At 40.7% G+C, this 16,597-nt stretch overlaps 1 protein-coding gene across 7 annotated transcripts in view; it reads right to left on the bottom strand.

The window, feature by feature from the left end:
- The window catches only part of EMB1345 (Transducin/WD40 repeat-like superfamily protein), a 73,758-nt gene that overhangs the window by 16,156 nt on the left and 41,005 nt on the right, over nucleotides 1-16,597 (bottom strand). For all 7 annotated transcript variants that reach the window (XR_015689614.1, XR_015689616.1, XR_015689615.1 and 4 more), the window contains exons 4-6: nucleotides 15,805-15,866; nucleotides 708-773; nucleotides 550-621 (exon numbers count right to left, since the gene is read on the bottom strand). Coding sequence is in view for 2 of the 7 variants with exons in the window: in XM_087672268.1 (XP_087528394.1) it covers nucleotides 550-621; nucleotides 708-773; nucleotides 15,805-15,866 (200 nt within the window). In the remaining 5 variants the exon portion in view is untranslated. The remainder of the gene's footprint in view (nucleotides 1-549; nucleotides 622-707; nucleotides 774-15,804; nucleotides 15,867-16,597) is intronic.

Here is a 16,597-nt window from a genome sequence, read left to right as displayed (position 1 = left end):
ATTTAAGCAGTGTTCACAAATCACAACTTCATCCCTCTACTCTATGTGGCAGAAAGGTGATTGATGAAAGCCTATCACCCTTTGAGAATTTTGAAGGCAAGAACTGCTGTAGGTACCCTCTACTCTATGTGGCAGAAAGGTGATTGATGAAAGCCTGTCGCCCTTTGAGAATTTCAAAGGCAAGAACTGCTGTAGGTATACACCATTTGAATGCAACAAGACATGCAGTTTGGGACAGGAGACAGAGAGCATCATAACAAAAATCAGCATTTGCAGTACACCCAACGTGTGAAAGTCATATGAGGACTTCAAAAAGCACTAAGCTAGAGGGTACAGAGGCATATGAGAATCAATCTTACCAGGCAAGTGCAACTGTCTTGTCTATGTGTAACCTACGGATTTGTATATCTGCATATTTGAAATTGCATGTATGGGGTTGTTTAAACCCAAGACTCCCTTGAGAGTTGACTTTTGGAAAAACTATTTTATAAAAGAAAATTGACCCAAACAATAATTACAACCACTGCAGCATTCATTTTCTAAATATACCAGAGTTCCTCTTTGCCACCATCTGCAATAGGATTGCTGCTTGTATCCCATACAATCAAACTCAGATCATCACTGTCAGATCAGAGAAAAATGATTAAACCACAGCACAGGATATCCATCTAAACTGAATTAGAATTAAATGCTCCATTAAATCTGACCTGCAAGAAACAAGTCGATCACCCGATGAATTGAAAGATAATCCCCACACTGTTGATGTGTGACCCCTGCAAAGAAGAGCAATGGTATTCAAGCAAAAAGTACTTCAAGGTCCAAGAAAATGGGTGCATATACAATATGGGGGCACAGCTCGTTATGTATCAAACGGTCCTTGCCAAGTTAAGCTTCATGCTCATCCCATTTGGCTTTTCTGCTTTCCTTACAAGAGTGGCATGCTCTTGCTTAATAGTTTTCTAAAATGTCTAATAAATCAGATGTTATAAAAAAATTTTTCTTGCCCTTAGGCTCCTTAGTACAAAGGTTACAACCATAATAAATAATTCCATACACAAGCACATAAATAAATCTGCACAACATTAGTGCTTAAAGTAAAATTAATTCCACACACTGAAATGTACTCCACTGATAAATACAAAATAACTGCATCTCCATAAGTCCATCTAATAATCAACTCACCAAAAACACAAAACACATCAGTTCCCTGCCATCTATCCACCTGGCACAATGTGACCAATGTCACGTGTGCACTTGTGCAACAAGTCACTATCATGCAACAAATAGACAAATGAAAATCCACAAAATAAATAAATAAACATCTTATTTTCATACATTAAAATAATAAAGTACAATAATATTGCCCAAGGGTTAAAAAGAAACTATCCTCATTTTATGAAAAACAAACAACACAAGTGATCAACCATATGCTAGTGCTACCTCATGCAGTGAATCAGCACGAAATAAACAAGGTAATCCAAAACAAGATGGAAACCCAAGTTCGGAGCTCTAAGATGGATGGTCAAAAACTAGAGACAAGGTGTACATTGATCTGTAACGATACCCTCCTAAGTTCGAAGATCTTGGAGCCAATCTCTTTGAGGAGTCGTGTTACTCAAAGCACCATTGTCGATGAGCCAAGGCCTCTCTACAAATAAAATAGCCAAAGAGGACTCCTCCAATTGATGGATGTTAAGTAGCAATGACTTTGTGGTAAAAGCGAAAGTAGAGGTAGATGTAGATGAAGGCTCCATCATCCCTCCTTTCTTTGCTCTTGGACAAAGGTGGGGGAATTTCTTCCAACGCTTCTCCCTAGGGTGCAAGATCTTCCCATAATGTGGACACTTTGGATATCCTTTGTGCTTCCTCTCTATATCTGTATCAAAGTCAGAAGATGACTCCAATCTCTTTGACTTCTTTTCCCCTTTCTTCTACTTGCACTATCCTTTACACGATGAGGATGCCACAAATCATGGCTCTATGCATTGACTCCACAAGAATCTCCCGCCTTCTAAGCACATCTTATTCAAGCACAATAGGGAATAGCTCCACCCAAAGGATAGTACCCCATGTGCGAGAGGTGAGAAGACTTGTATAGAAAACATCATACTTATGTGATGGGAGATGTGATAGAAGCATCCAACAAGGTCTTTCAAAGCCATGATCTTCCCAAGGATACAAGCTCATCCCGAATCTCCTACATCTTATTCATATGATCCTTCATCACACAAGGTAATCTGTACGACAAAGAGATGTCATAACTTCAACTCAAGAGTCATCCGATGCTCGAACATTCGAACCTCGTATAAGGATGTTGATTGAGTTCAGACCTTTGTTGCATTGTGGATACATCTTACATACATGAGCACAAAATCTGTTCAGCTCAAAAAGAGAAATGAGTAGGCTTTGCCATTGAGCTAATCCTATAAAGTTGCAGAGTCATGGGTTGCTCCAACTTGGGGATCCAAGGTAGATCAATGATGAGGGACTTTGACTAACATCCATAGGTCAAAAGTATAAAGATTGCATGGCCATAGAGTTAATTTGTCCCACACACCTTTTCAGAAGGAGAGAGGATAGGACGAGCACCTAAACAAGTGGTGCCATACTCGCTAATGGTGAACTAAAAGCCACAAAAGGGGGAACAAGGAGAGAATGGTATGAAGGTGGTGGGGAGGGAACCAAGTCACATTCCACCTATTCATCCGCATGTTGTTTTGATCTTCACAATCTTTGCAACAATCCTCACAATCATGGCAATTAGGATGCCGGTCTTTTCATCCCTAGTCATCACTTTAGTGACACTCAAGATCCCAATCCATGCAACCTTGCCAACCGTATTGATTCACCATCTATATCCTTCAAAAGTACTTGCAAAAAACAAAGGAAAAATGTTGTTGCTGATAAAAACAACCTGAAAAATGACGATGTGAACCTATGGGGGGGACCATGAACACGGAGTGAAAGAGGAGGAGGCAAAAGAAACACAATGAGCTGAAAGAACAAAGCTGTCAAAAATCCAAATGATACAAGGCTCAGAGGCTCATCTCAATCTAACCCTACATGCAGCTCGGAGCATCAATGAGGGCATCAAACAGAGGCAGGAGAACACGATGAGGAGAAGGATTAGCCCTAAAAAGTGGAACGATTGAATGAATAACAATGGAGTGAGAAAAGGCAGCCATAAACAGGCCTAGATGCTAAAACTAGCAGACTTGTATTTAATGCAGGTTGGACCAGCAAATAATGCAATAAACTAAATGTTGCTTGTGCCCGACACAATGTCTGTCTTGCTAGAGGTTGTTAGTTATTTTATTGTATCTTGTGTGTGAACATGCTTTATGTGTGTCCGTGTGTGTGTTAAAGGTGTCAACACCTTGCACGCCACTAAGCATTTAAGCATTTAATAAGGGTCAAGGTTTAGGTGTGCACCTAGGCTTATATATTGATGCCCTCTCATTGGTACTTTCATCACATTCAATCTATTATTCAGCATTACTTTTGTGTACGTGCAAGAGTGTTGAGAAACCCTTCACCCACAGTTTGCGTTTTTGTGTTTCTGCATTTTGCGTTTAGGGTTTGCAGCCCCAAAAAGGAGCGCCATCCTAGACTGACTATGCCTATCTATAGGCCACTCTCTCATTCATTCCTTATGGGTGATTCATTCAGTCCGTCACCTCTTCTCTCCAACCTCTCCATTGCCCTCACATCTCCCCAAGAGGACATTGTGGTTCGTGGTTCGTGGCTGTCTTCATCATCTTCTTTGTGCTACGGAACCCTTGTTCCCTTGTATCACATTCACTTCATGATTTAAGTCTTCATCATTGCATTCATCAGAGTTTCTTCTCTCTTCTCTTCTCTTCTCCATGTTTGCCAAGTTCACTCCATGTTCCTCCCTGACAACCCTACTGTCTCGCTGGTACGTCATCTTTTGGCATGGTATCAGAGCAGATCTGCTCAAACAGTGGCAAAGATCCTCCACTTACCAACAGATGACCAAACTACTGGGTACTCCTACTGTGGCATCACCAGATACACCACCGATGCTTCCCGACTTCGCCCTTTGCTCCCCACCCCCCGGAGTACATACGTCTTCCACCAGGCACTCCTTGTGTCACCTCTCCTTTCTGGGCCACTGAGATTGTTCTGCACCGGCTATCAGAGTACTATGCTCAAGGCAATAAGACACATCCGATGTGCGCTAAGTCCTTTCGAGCACATGGAGGATCAATTGGCGCTACAATCTCCTAGAGATCGTCGCAATGCCAGCAGCAGTCTTCTTCCACTTATTTTCAGATACAATGGCTTCCACGACCTACGGATCTACAGTCCACTCCATCGAGAGACAATGATTGTTTGATACCGTCTCCTCGTCAGTCCGCTCCTTCAAGAGACAGTGGCTGCTCGACTCCTTCCTCTTCTTCGGCTACCCAGTCTGCTCCACTGAGAGACAGCAACTGTTGCCCACCATTCTGAGCCCCACCCTTCCCCACCCTCGACTACTCAGGTTCGAGAGGCTACCTCTGGGAGCTCTTCAACACCCCAGATACCTTCTTCGGCACAATCGGCAGTACTTCCTTCCTCATCAGGTATTTCAGAGTCCATGATCCATGAGTTTTCGGATTCCCTCTCTACTTTAGAGGGGGATTCAAAGGGGGATGTTATTTCTTTGCCCTCAAAAGGAGAATGTACTTCTTCTTCGACTTCAGCGGGGGCCCCTCCACCTCCCACCTCAGAGGGGGAACCTACTCCATATCAAGTTTTTCACCCATCCTCTACTTTCTTGGGGTGGCTGTCTTCGACCAGTCATCTCTTCTACTGATACCCAGGATCTTCAAGTACCACCTACAGAGGTTCAGCCACGACTTGGTGACGAGGCCTTCGTATTCCTTCCAGCATGGATGCATGGAGCTAGTGGCTTCTCTCTCGAGGTTGAGTTTCGGTTTCTCCACTTCACTCTGTCTACTGTTCTTTACTGCACGTTCCCTTTCTGTTGGAAATCTTGGATCTTAGGGATCCTCTACATCTTCTTCCTCCTCTTCTTCTTGCCTTGGTCACTTGGTTAGCATGGAGCCACCTCCCGAGATCGAGTACGGGCATATCCTTATGGTTCTCGGCACCACACAAAGTCCGACATTCCTTCTATGCATTGCATGATTTCATCATCTTTGTACTAGAGCGCTTGGGCAAGTGAACAATTTTCCCACGAGGGACACCGTTTAAGTGGCACCTGCTGCATGAGCATTCATGTAGCATTGCATCTCCACCTCACTATTCTCTTGTTCCCCTTTTTGGACTTGAGAGGGGGTGTTGAGAAACCCTTCACCCGCAGTTTGCGTTTTTGCGTTTCTGCGTTTAGGGTTTGCAGCCCCAAAAAAGGGCGCTATCCTAGACTGACTATGCCTATTTATAGGCCACTCTCTCATTCATTCCTTACGGCTGATTCATTCAGTCCGTCACCTCTTCTCTCTAGCCTCTCCACTACCCTCACATCCCTCCAGGAGGACATTGTGGTTCATGATTCGTGGCTATCTTCATCGTCTTCCTTGTGCTATGGCACCCTTGTTCCCTTGTATCACATTCACTCCATGATTCATGTCTTCATCATTCCATTCATCAGAGTTTCTTCTCTCTTCTCCTCTGTTCTCCATGTTTGCTAAGTTCACTCTGTATTCCTCATTGTCTTGCTGGTACGTCATCTTTTGACAAAGAGGTCCTCTCTCTCTCTCTCTCTCTCTCTCTCTCTCTCTCTCTCTCTCTCTCTCTCTCTCTCTCTCTCTCTCTCTCTCTCAGGGTAATTATATTAATTATTGAAAAAGTAAAAGGGTCACAAATGAGTGAAAAACAGGCAGAGTTATGGAGAAAATTATTGTATGCCATAAGGCCAAATCGTCCCAAGGAAGAAGCCTTGCACGTCGCAACATATCAAGCTACCAGTGAAGAAGGTCGATTTTGAATACCTGAATGGGAGTCAAAAAGAAAGGCATTCCGAGTGACCCAATTAAGCCAACATCCCCAGAAACACAAAAAGTAGAACACAATTTTCATATGAGGCTAGACAAGGTCTACGAATTGTGGCTTGCCAAATACCCATTTACACAGATGTAGTACAAGTCCCACCACTCTTCACCAAATCTCTAACAAAAGAGACCAAATCTTTCTTACGATTGGACAGGAAAGAAACCTATGATGAGAAGGATCTACACTTGTAGGTAGTGCAAAAGAAGCAAGAATCATTAGAGGTATCTCATTCAAAGAGGGCTAAAGCAAGAGGTAGACCACCAATCAATATTCTCCAAAGAAAAACCTTGCATTTGAATGGAGTTTTATTGATCCATCCCTCCACAATAGCAGATGTCCACCATGTCCTACTTTTACAAAGGCTACAAACAGAATTACCTACCGATGATCTCTAATAAGCAAGTGATAAATTTGATAAGCTGAAGCACACTCCAAACACAGCAGCCCCATAAGTCTCCAATCGTGTTAGGGATTATCTAGAGAGAGTTTAAGAAAGCCTGCCAATTGTGCACAACTAAGGAAAGTGTGTCCCATAAGTCAAGGTATCCTCAAGGGACACAAAATATCTATCAGCCTGTGCGGAAGGACATCAATACACACCATGCCATCAATGTCGCATCAACAATAGAAAGTAATCCAAGTCATGCCATCCAATTAAACTTGGTCGAGCATCTTGTTTTCCTTCCCATGAAACCATCTTAGAAACCACGAGCAATTCAGCCCACATAAATTGAAATACAATCTATCATCTGTTGGATGCCAACGCAATTTCTCAAACACAACTGAAGATTGGATGCAAGCAAAATTCCCACCAATTCCAAGAACTAACCAAATGAGTCAACAAAACTAAAGAATGCATACAAATGGGTTGATCAACATTGAGCTTATGTCACTATGAATCATGTGTTTTAGTATTTCCATGCACAATAACCCTATCTTCAAGGAAAAAGTGAGCAATGGAGACCCAAGGCTAATGACCAGAGCATGTGACTTGACACAAAGACAAATCGAGAGCCACCATGTGAGTTTCCACCTCCAAAATGGCTCCACTGCCCATTCTTTTGGGAGTATAGATATAGCCCCATGAAACCTAGAAAATACCAACATGCAAAGTGTCCTTTTTCCAAAGCATAAAGTGGAAGGCCCAAGTAATCTCCCTAAAGATAGTCCTAAACCCAAGGCAATAGGAGCAAGTAGTAACTAAGTATCGGCAATGTAATTGTCCATGCCACTTTAAGGCCTACATGGAAAGGCTACCCTTGCGACTTCCAATAAGTAGCTTTAACTTCCGCCTTGGTAGAAATCCATTCCAACAACTCCTTAGCCAAAACATTCATCCCCAAAAGGGCAACCCAAGTGCATTTGCAATATTCCCTTTGGGAACCACCTCACCCTACTACCCTAAAGCTTGCAAGTCATGTTCAAAGTAACTTATAAGAGATGACTTAAAAGTGTTAATGTGCACTCCTAAAGCATAACCAAACAAGTCCCAAATGTCCAATGCTTTACGAAGGTTATCAAGATCAATTTTCAAAATCATTGAAGTGACATCAGCCAAATGTGATACCATCATTTGAACGGGCTACTTGCAAGAGCAAAAAACAAGGGACTCAAAGGGCAACCTTGTCTAACCAATTGGGCAAGAGTAAATGGTTCGATTACACCACTTCTAAGCATGGGGAAGAACGTGAGAACAACAATACTTTAAGCTTCACCAACTCGATCAATTATCACCATGAAAATTAGAACATGGGCACCAGAGAGAGAGAGAGAGAGAGTCAACACCACGTTGAGAGGGAAACCAAACCCTTCCCTTTGCAAGAATTTATTGAAACAAACCACAAGCACCAATTGCCTAAATCATATACAAAATGGCTGATTTGCTGTACTTCTGAAAATGCAGGGTTTTGAAACCCTAATTTTTGCATAGTCCGAGTAGCAAGTTGATTTTCCACTTTAGTGCTTGGATTAGATCAAGCTAAGAAGAAAGTGCTTTTTGAATAAGAGATAGATAGAAGAGTACAAAGCATATTTCAACCTAAGAGCTTATTCAAAATGAAGAGAGAGATCTCAATATATTGGTGTAGGGCTTAGGTGCTCAAAAGTGGAAAGTAGAAACTACAAATCACAAGTATTTATTAAAAATGACAAGTGTTTATTGAAAATGACAAGTGTAAAGACACTTGTCTCTTCAAAATGACACATCTTGTTCCAAATGCCACACATCACTTTTCTAGAAAAAGAAGCTTCTAAACCTTCTACTCTAAAAATCTCTCAAATGGTTAAGAATTTGAAATAGCTGACAAAATTGTTCCTTGATAAATTTTTGAGTCTTTGAAACAAATAGAATTTCCATTTGAGCAACTTCCAAAAATAGTAACCTCCTAAATTTTAGGAGTCGTCAAATTTAGATTTTGAAGAGCTACATTATATAGATTCACCAGTTCATGGTTTGTTTCTTTGATCATGAGCATCCAATTTCACTTTTTGAAACCACTTAATACATGGATTTATAATCAATGTAACTATCCGAGTATAAAAGTCTCAATCATCTGAGTTTTCTAGTCAATCTAACCACCAACTAAACTTTTAATTTCTCTTAGGCATCTCATCAATGATGACCCAAGTATAATTATAGGGTGTTTTGACCATTAGGTACCCTTAAATAAAAAGATGAACACTTAATTATACTTTCAAACACTCAAATAATACAAATCGCCTTTCAAAGTATATAAGTATCAAATTAATTTAAATCATTGAGCCAATATGTCTTGGTAACAATTGATATACAAAAGATTGATTATATCTCTTCCTCTTGAAATCCATCTTATCCTCAAAGTGTTGCTTGAAATATTTCTAATCCTATAGCTTCTTCACAAGCTGCACATATTTCTAGATAATCTTTTAAAAATATTCTTCTAACATCCATTTAGAATCTAAATGAGAGTAATTTTTAAATTTTGAAAGCAAATTTCTAGAAATGTTTCTACCTCGTTTACTAATCATATGAAAGACTATTTTCTCTAGTTGAAGTATCTTCTCTTATTCATCTACTTCAAATGAATCCTCTATTACGGATTCCAATGGTGGAGACTCTTCATGAGGCTTCAGAAGATGGATATGAAAAGCATTGTGAATTTTCCAATGCTCTAGAAGTCATAAATAGTAGCAAGCATCATTAATCTTTTCAATGACTTAAAATAGCCCATAATTTTTTACTGCAAGCTTAGTGACTTGGGATAAAGACTTATTAGAGCTTCTTAGACGAGCTTTTTCAAATTTCAGCCACACCCAATCTCCTTGTAAAATTAAGTGGCTTCAATGCTTATCTACTGATTTCTTTTGTTTTTCCTTAGATCTTCTACATTCAATCCATGAATCCCAAATTTCAACATATAGCAAGATAGAATAACCTCGTAGTAGTTGATATGTGTCAAGAGCAAGGTATAAAGATGACGAGGACATGATGGCAAATGATGAAGAGTCTGAAATTGTACGATCAACACTTGATCATGAATGTTCTATCTCTTCAGTAGAAACTTTTTCAAAGAAGTTCTATGAAGGAGAATAATTGGTAGATTGGGCAATATTTGAGTACTTTCACAAGAAGGAAAGGATGGTCAAATAATGAATTCAACAGAATTAGAAGAAAGTCATATGGCTATTTTCTAAAGGACGGCTTTCTTTGGAAGCACCCAAAGCATTAAATAGGTACCCCATTGTGGCAATATTTGAGTACTTTCACAAGAAGGGAAGGATGGTCAAATAATGAATTTAACATAATTAGAAGAAAGTCATATGGCTATTTTCTAAAGGACGGCTTTCTTTGGAAGCACCCAAAGCATTAAAGAGGTGCCCCATTGTGAGTAGTGTGTGACAAGGATACTCAATTGCAGATTACAAGGGAATTTCATGAAAGCTTATGAGCTAGTCAATCGAAAAATCAAGGCTATATTTAAAAATGTCAAAGAGAGATACTAGTGGAAAGCCATGTAGAAGGATGTCTTACAATTTGTTGAGACTTGCAGTACATGTCAGATATATTCTTTTGTGAGACACTGTAATCGTTTGCATCCTACTTACTTACAATTTGTTGAGACTTGCAGTACATGTCAGATATATTCTTTTGTGAGACACTGTAATCGTTTGCATCCTACTTACCCTCTCTATGCACTACAAGTGGATTGCGGATTTAGACACCATGACTATGGGATTTTGGCAAATAAGATATATTGTGCTTGCGTGAGAGAACCTCACAAATCAAGTTGAAAGCCAAGCTCTAAGGGAAAAAGCTACTAGTACCGTATGCAGGTTCTTGTTGAAAGATATCATATATCATTATGGATATGTGGACAAGATCACAGCTAATAGAGGGAGAGCTAGATGTTCATGAGACTACAGATTCTTCTCTAGATTGGAAATCCAGCTTGCACTTACATCAACATACAATCTTGAAGACAATGAAAAGAGTAAAAGGGGACATCCAACGATTGTCAAGGCATAAGCAAAGGCATGCAAAGGAAAGATACAAGAGTGGCAACGATTACTTCTATATGCTTTATGGGCTAATCATACTAGTCATAGTGCTACGGCAAGATATATATCCATATAGTTGATATATAGACAAAAGCCAATCATGCCAACAAAAAAAGTGACTGCTACATGGAATGTCTTACCACGGAAGAAGGGATGAGTAGAGAAGAGTTGCTAGCTCTAAGGATTTGTCAATTAGAGAGAGGACCACAAGATATAGAGCTTGTAGTAAAATGACTAAAGAAAGCCAAGCTATGAAACAAAGACAGGTTTGATAAGAGGCACACACTTCAATCGAGAGCTACAGAAGGAGATTGGATACTTGTGTACCATAGCAGTTCAGATAACCGGTATAGTACCATCAAGAAGGTCTCAAAGAGGTGGTTTGGTCCTTGCATTGTGAGACATGCATATGATAATGCTACATATTCTCTTTGCAAGCTTGATAGAGCAAAGTTGAAGATACCTATAGCTAGAAAAAGGATCAAACTGTTCCAGAGAAGAGATTCTACCACTTATGAGGAAGAAGAGCATGACATTGAAACTACTCAGGACAGCATAGAAAAGAGAAAGATAATGAAGATAAAGCAGATGATCTTGAACTCACTGAGGACTAAGATATGCAGCATATACCGGAGGATTTGCATGTTTAGAGGGGGTGGATACATGTGGTTACATGTCCAATGGTTGACAACTCTATGAGTTGTCTGATAGTAACAATATCTGAGCTATGTGCCTACAGGATTGAACTTCTTGTGTTCATGCTGAATTTACACTATCTGTGAGCATCTATTATGAAGTTGAAGTTGGTTTCACACCTTTATTAGAGTGCAAAAGTGTCAAGTACCTTTAGCAAGCAGCTCAGTGGACCAAGTTAGTGACCCAGGACCAGTTTATGATGTGGTTTAAAATGTGAATGGCTACAGGGCTGCTTCCATTTACACTGCAATTTTCTGGCACATCCGGGCTGCATAGACTGTGCAAAAGGCCAGGGAAAACAAGGGAGGCCCAAATCAAGAAGAAAACAAGGGAGAGACAGGAAGAGAACAAGGTGAATCTCTTGATGTGTGGTAGAGGACTGATTCATGTGGATTCTCACTGCTGTTGACTGTTCTAAACAGGGAATACAAGCTGTTGTGGACTGTTCTAAACAAGGAATACAAGCTGTCTACTGCTGTTCATGAAGATCTTTTTCTGATCTACCACTAATCCATGTCTAAATATTGGTCTTGGTTGTCCTGAATAGGGGAATAATGAGGACTGTTTTGATGTTTTTTTATCTACTGCTGTAGTAAGCTACAAGGAGGAATCTTTGGGCTGAAAGAAGGGTATTTTAGTGTCACAGAACAGGGATTTATTTGTGTGTGTGGGCTGTACAGGTACTAGACTGTTCTTATGCATGTAAGGGCCTGTTTTTGAGCCACAAATACATTGTTTGGTACTAAAACTGATGTATGGCAAACTCTAATGCATATGGGCTGAATTAAATCTGCTTTCTACTGAGCCATAGCCTCAGTTTATGGTCCTTATGCTGACATACATGCTGTTCAAGGGTTGAGCACAAGCTCTTATGCAAAAAATTTATTCTACAGTTGGGATTTCTCTGTCTATTGGATTCATGTTGTTCCTTACCTTCTACTTCTACAGAATCTCTTTTCTCTGTGCTACAAACTCTTCTTACTTGAGTCTTGGAGCTTTCAGCCATACACAATAAGTACCCCAACAGCAGGCCATGGAGTTCCAAAGCTCCACCACACAACAAAGGCAATAAATGCCTGCCTAGAAATGAGGGAAACATGCTATCCAGCAAGCGAAATCCATTCCGAATCACATCCCTATTGGGTGGGACATTTCCTGTTAGGAACGTGATAGGGAACACCACATGGCACAAAACTTACCTGCAGAGTGACCAGTTGACTTCCCCAATTTACCGCCTGCCGAATCACATGCCTGTCTCCCACCAATGTCGCCTGCAACCTGCCTATCTCTCATTTGCATGCCTATCTTGGCTCTGCCCACGGCACCACAAGAATTGATTGAAATATTAATTTATCATTGTGGATTATATACCTTGGCTTTAGTACTCCACATGAATTATGAATTAAATTTTTTTTAATTAATTTTAATTTTTTAATGACGTTCCCATTCCCACGTCCCTGTTCCCTAGGTTTGGCATCCCCATCACCATCCCCGTCCCCGTTCCCCATTTCGTGTTTCTATGGGGCAGATAGAAGGTGGGACTGAAGGCAGCAGCTGTTTGGGCAGTGGCATCTGCTCACAGGGGGTGGCAGCCACAGTCGAGACAAAATGTTATTACGACATTATGGTAGCAATTTACTCTCCTCTCACATGAATACATTTTGAGTCAACATTATAGGTCCCACGCTCAAAACTCATCGTAGGGGCAAGAGGTGTTGGAGGGAGTAAAAGGAAACAAGGTGGTTGCAAGGCGGAATTAGGCTAGACATGCAGGCAGCTGTTATGGCAGCACTGTAGAGGGCAACAGCAGACAAGAAGTGCAAGTCAGTTAGGAGGCAGAAGCAAGTCGGGCAAGAGGCAATGAGGCAGTGAAACAGGGCAGGCAGTGAGGCAGAGAAGAAAGGGTAGTGAGGTGATGAAGCAGTGGCAGGCACCGAGGCAGGCAGGAGTGAAGACAAGGCTACTTGGATGGTGGCAGTGGCACCTCGCATGGGGCACGAGAGCAGTCAAGACAACATGTTGTTCATGGCATTATGGTAGCAATTTACTCTCATCCGGCCTGACTACAGGTGAGCCAACATAATACGTCCCACACACTGAAAATGCATCATATAACACATCATATGCCATATTTAGTGCACTGCCGTTTCACACATCACATCATACTTGTGTTACTACATTTCCAATTTATAGGGTTAGGATTGTACATCATCTATGGAAAACCCTAAACTATGAACAGTAAACCCTAATGCATATGCAAATTTCCCAAATTATCTGTAAGTAATATTGTAAAATAATAATGTACAACAAACACCATACTTGCTGATCAATTATACTCACCTAATTTCACAAAATCATGCACCATGTATACAAGATTGTGACATCTCATAACCCTCAGGTTATATGTAATGGAACAAGTGTTGTGAATGCACATATCCCTCGGCCCCATAGTTCAACAAGGCCATGTGGCTATATACTCTCATGATTCACATGCGCAGAACCATGCATTTGTATCCTAAATAACTTCACAGATACAAAAGTATTCTTTGTTTGAAGTCATGGGTAGTGAGTGGATGAATAAACAAAAAGGCAATGCTTTGATACAATTTCTCAGTAAATCAAAGTGAGCTGTGAGAGGTAGATGCTTTGCTTTATGATAGCAACTAGGAGACAGAAATAAAGAATGAAACAAACAAAAAATGTGAGTCAGTCAATGAATGCCTACAAAAGGCCACAATAACACACAAGATTCAAAATGCATACATCATATACATCCTCATGGAAAGCAAAATAAATAACAATGTGACACAAAGATTATAACATTCTCCCTCAGGTAAAGCTATGTCCAAAAATATATCCCATGGAGCATTGCAGCGGGTGTTGAGCTAAAATATGCATTACTTGCTGATTAGCCTCTTAAACAGCCCCAAAACACACTAAAAATGCTCTTTTAGAGTAAAACCCTAAAAGGGGAGCAGTTCGAGAGAGTTCAGTGGAAACCCTAAAACAGGGAGCGGTTCGAGAAAGTTTAGCGGAAACCCTGATTTTTGGGGCACCCTTCCATATCTATAAATAGAAAGGCTGCCCCCATTCAGCTATCATCCTTGTTTTGCAGGTTACACCAACCCACACACCCTCTGCTACTGTTGGCGCCCCGTTTCCAGCCTGCAGCCTACCTCCATCTGCTGTCCAGCCATCATCGACTGCAACCACATCATCTTCAACCTATCCATTGCTGTAGGCAACAGCTCTCAATTGCTGGCGACTGCTCTAAACTGTCCCAGACTGCTGTTCAGCCTGCTGTCCATCATCTCCAGGGTATCATCTCTAGGGTCAACCAGCCTGCGTTTTCAGCATTGCAAGCTCTGACACTCTTAGACACTGTTTCAGCCTGCTGTTTACAGCAGACTGTGCACAGTTCTAGCCCCCAATCGATGGTACACTGCTGCGTTTACCAGTTTCCAGCCTCCAGACTGCTGTGTTTTGGTGACCAGCCTGCTGCCATTCACTATTCAACACTCCTACACTCCAACTGGTGGTCACAGACTTGGGATCCGTCTTCGGTGGACGTCACACTCCGACATTGCCTTGCCCTTGAGCACACTGTACACTCTTACATTCATTTACAGCATTCATTCACTTCAGAGTTGTGTTCTCTCTCCCCCTTCTTCTGTTTGTGTTTGAGTTTTGAGTTTTGCGTTTAGGGTTTGAGTTTTGCCCTCTGTGTCTGTGTCTGTGTCTTTGTGTTTCTATCGTGGTCGTACACTCTGTGTGTCCTCAGTGCAAACCCTAGCAGTCTTCTTAACAACGGGGACATTAATAAATGACTTAAAACAACAATCACACTACACAAGCTCCGAACTTCCAAGATTGACAAGTTCTAATCTGCAATTTTTAAGGGAAACCCTCCAAAATAAAAACAAATCATGACTAGTGCCATGCATACAAACATTGATTAAGTAGTAGCAGTTTTGCAATTTAAAAGATCATGGACCAAAAGTGAGACTCATAGTAGTTACGGGTCCGAAATCATCCAACTTCTCAATTGTGAAACCACATAAGCTATTTTGGCAACTTTAAAGATTATGGAACACAACTGAGACTCATAGTGGCTACAAGAAAGCCAAATACAATGTTAAGAACAGCTTCACAGATTTCAAAGTCATTTCTGGTAATTATTTCCAAGACATGAGTGAAGGCAAACCAACAAGAGATACGAGCATTAAATGATTAATATGGAGGAGGGAGAGACACACTTGCACATATGCACACTTAAAGCAGTTAAGTAACTAGACCAAGTTTGCATACGCCCAACAGCATGCTTGCCCTACAAAAATGGGGCAGCATACTTGGATTCTATTTATGAGACGTGTACTTTTGCTTATGTTAAAGAGCCAAAGAGAAACAAAAATAAAGGAGGCCAACAAACTTCAAGTTGGAAAAGTTCAAGTATGCACATATGCAAGCTGAACACCTTATCTAGCTAGCATGGTCAAACTTCAAGAAGAAAAGTTTACTAATTATTGTTCCTAGAAAACAATGTCAACTTACTTAGGACTGCCAAGTGTTTGCACACAACCCCAATCCTCTGTATCTCGATCTTCTACCCAGACCTGAAACATAAAACACCTATAAAGTCTTGTAAAAGAAGATATGTCTAGTGTACAATAAAACCACTAAATTTGCATAGTACACAAAAGAATGTACTTCAGAGACCTTAAATGCAAGGAAGCATTCATGTGAAAACATACCGAAGGAAAAACAAAAATGAGTATAGAATTCATTTGAAAGGCACTCAATTAGATTCACCATGTGCTCTATATACTATACATCATGGCATTTCAACAAGAAATAATTCATATAATATTTGAATGCGTACTTCTAGGTGGAACCGGGAATTTGTAGCCAAAATTCTGGTGGTCTCCTCCAGGTGTCCCTATTTTTAGGATTTTAGGCCCCTTTCTACAATGTTGAGGGATTCTTTATCTACATAGATGCCAAGCTAGAGTTTTACTATTAAATGAGTTAGCACAGCACATGGTGTTAAGCACAAGAAAGTGCTACTTAACCTATCATATTTTTATGGACATTCTGGCTGTTTAAACAGTCCCAAAGGAAACTACTTCAATACTCCAGAATATTCAGCAGGACAACTGGCTCAAACAGTTCTAAAAGGGGACTCAATGTGCACTGTCACTTTCATCCCTTATCCCTCACTTTCACCCTTTAGTACAAATACTATGCCAACTAACCTCCTCCATCATTCTCTCCTCTCTCCAGGTTGCCACCCTGCTGTGCAATAGCCTTCATGCTGCTCATGGCTGTGTTTGGCATCCTCAGCCCT

The sequence above is a fragment of the Lygodium microphyllum genome, chromosome 3, assembly GCF_053477565.2.
Source record: "Lygodium microphyllum isolate KBCC chromosome 3, Lygodium_microphyllum_v1.1.10, whole genome shotgun sequence".
Lineage (NCBI taxonomy): Eukaryota > Viridiplantae > Streptophyta > Polypodiopsida > Schizaeales > Lygodiaceae > Lygodium > Lygodium microphyllum.
The sequence above is the reverse complement of the archived record's forward strand: the minus strand, read 5'-3'. Positions and strand labels throughout refer to the sequence as shown.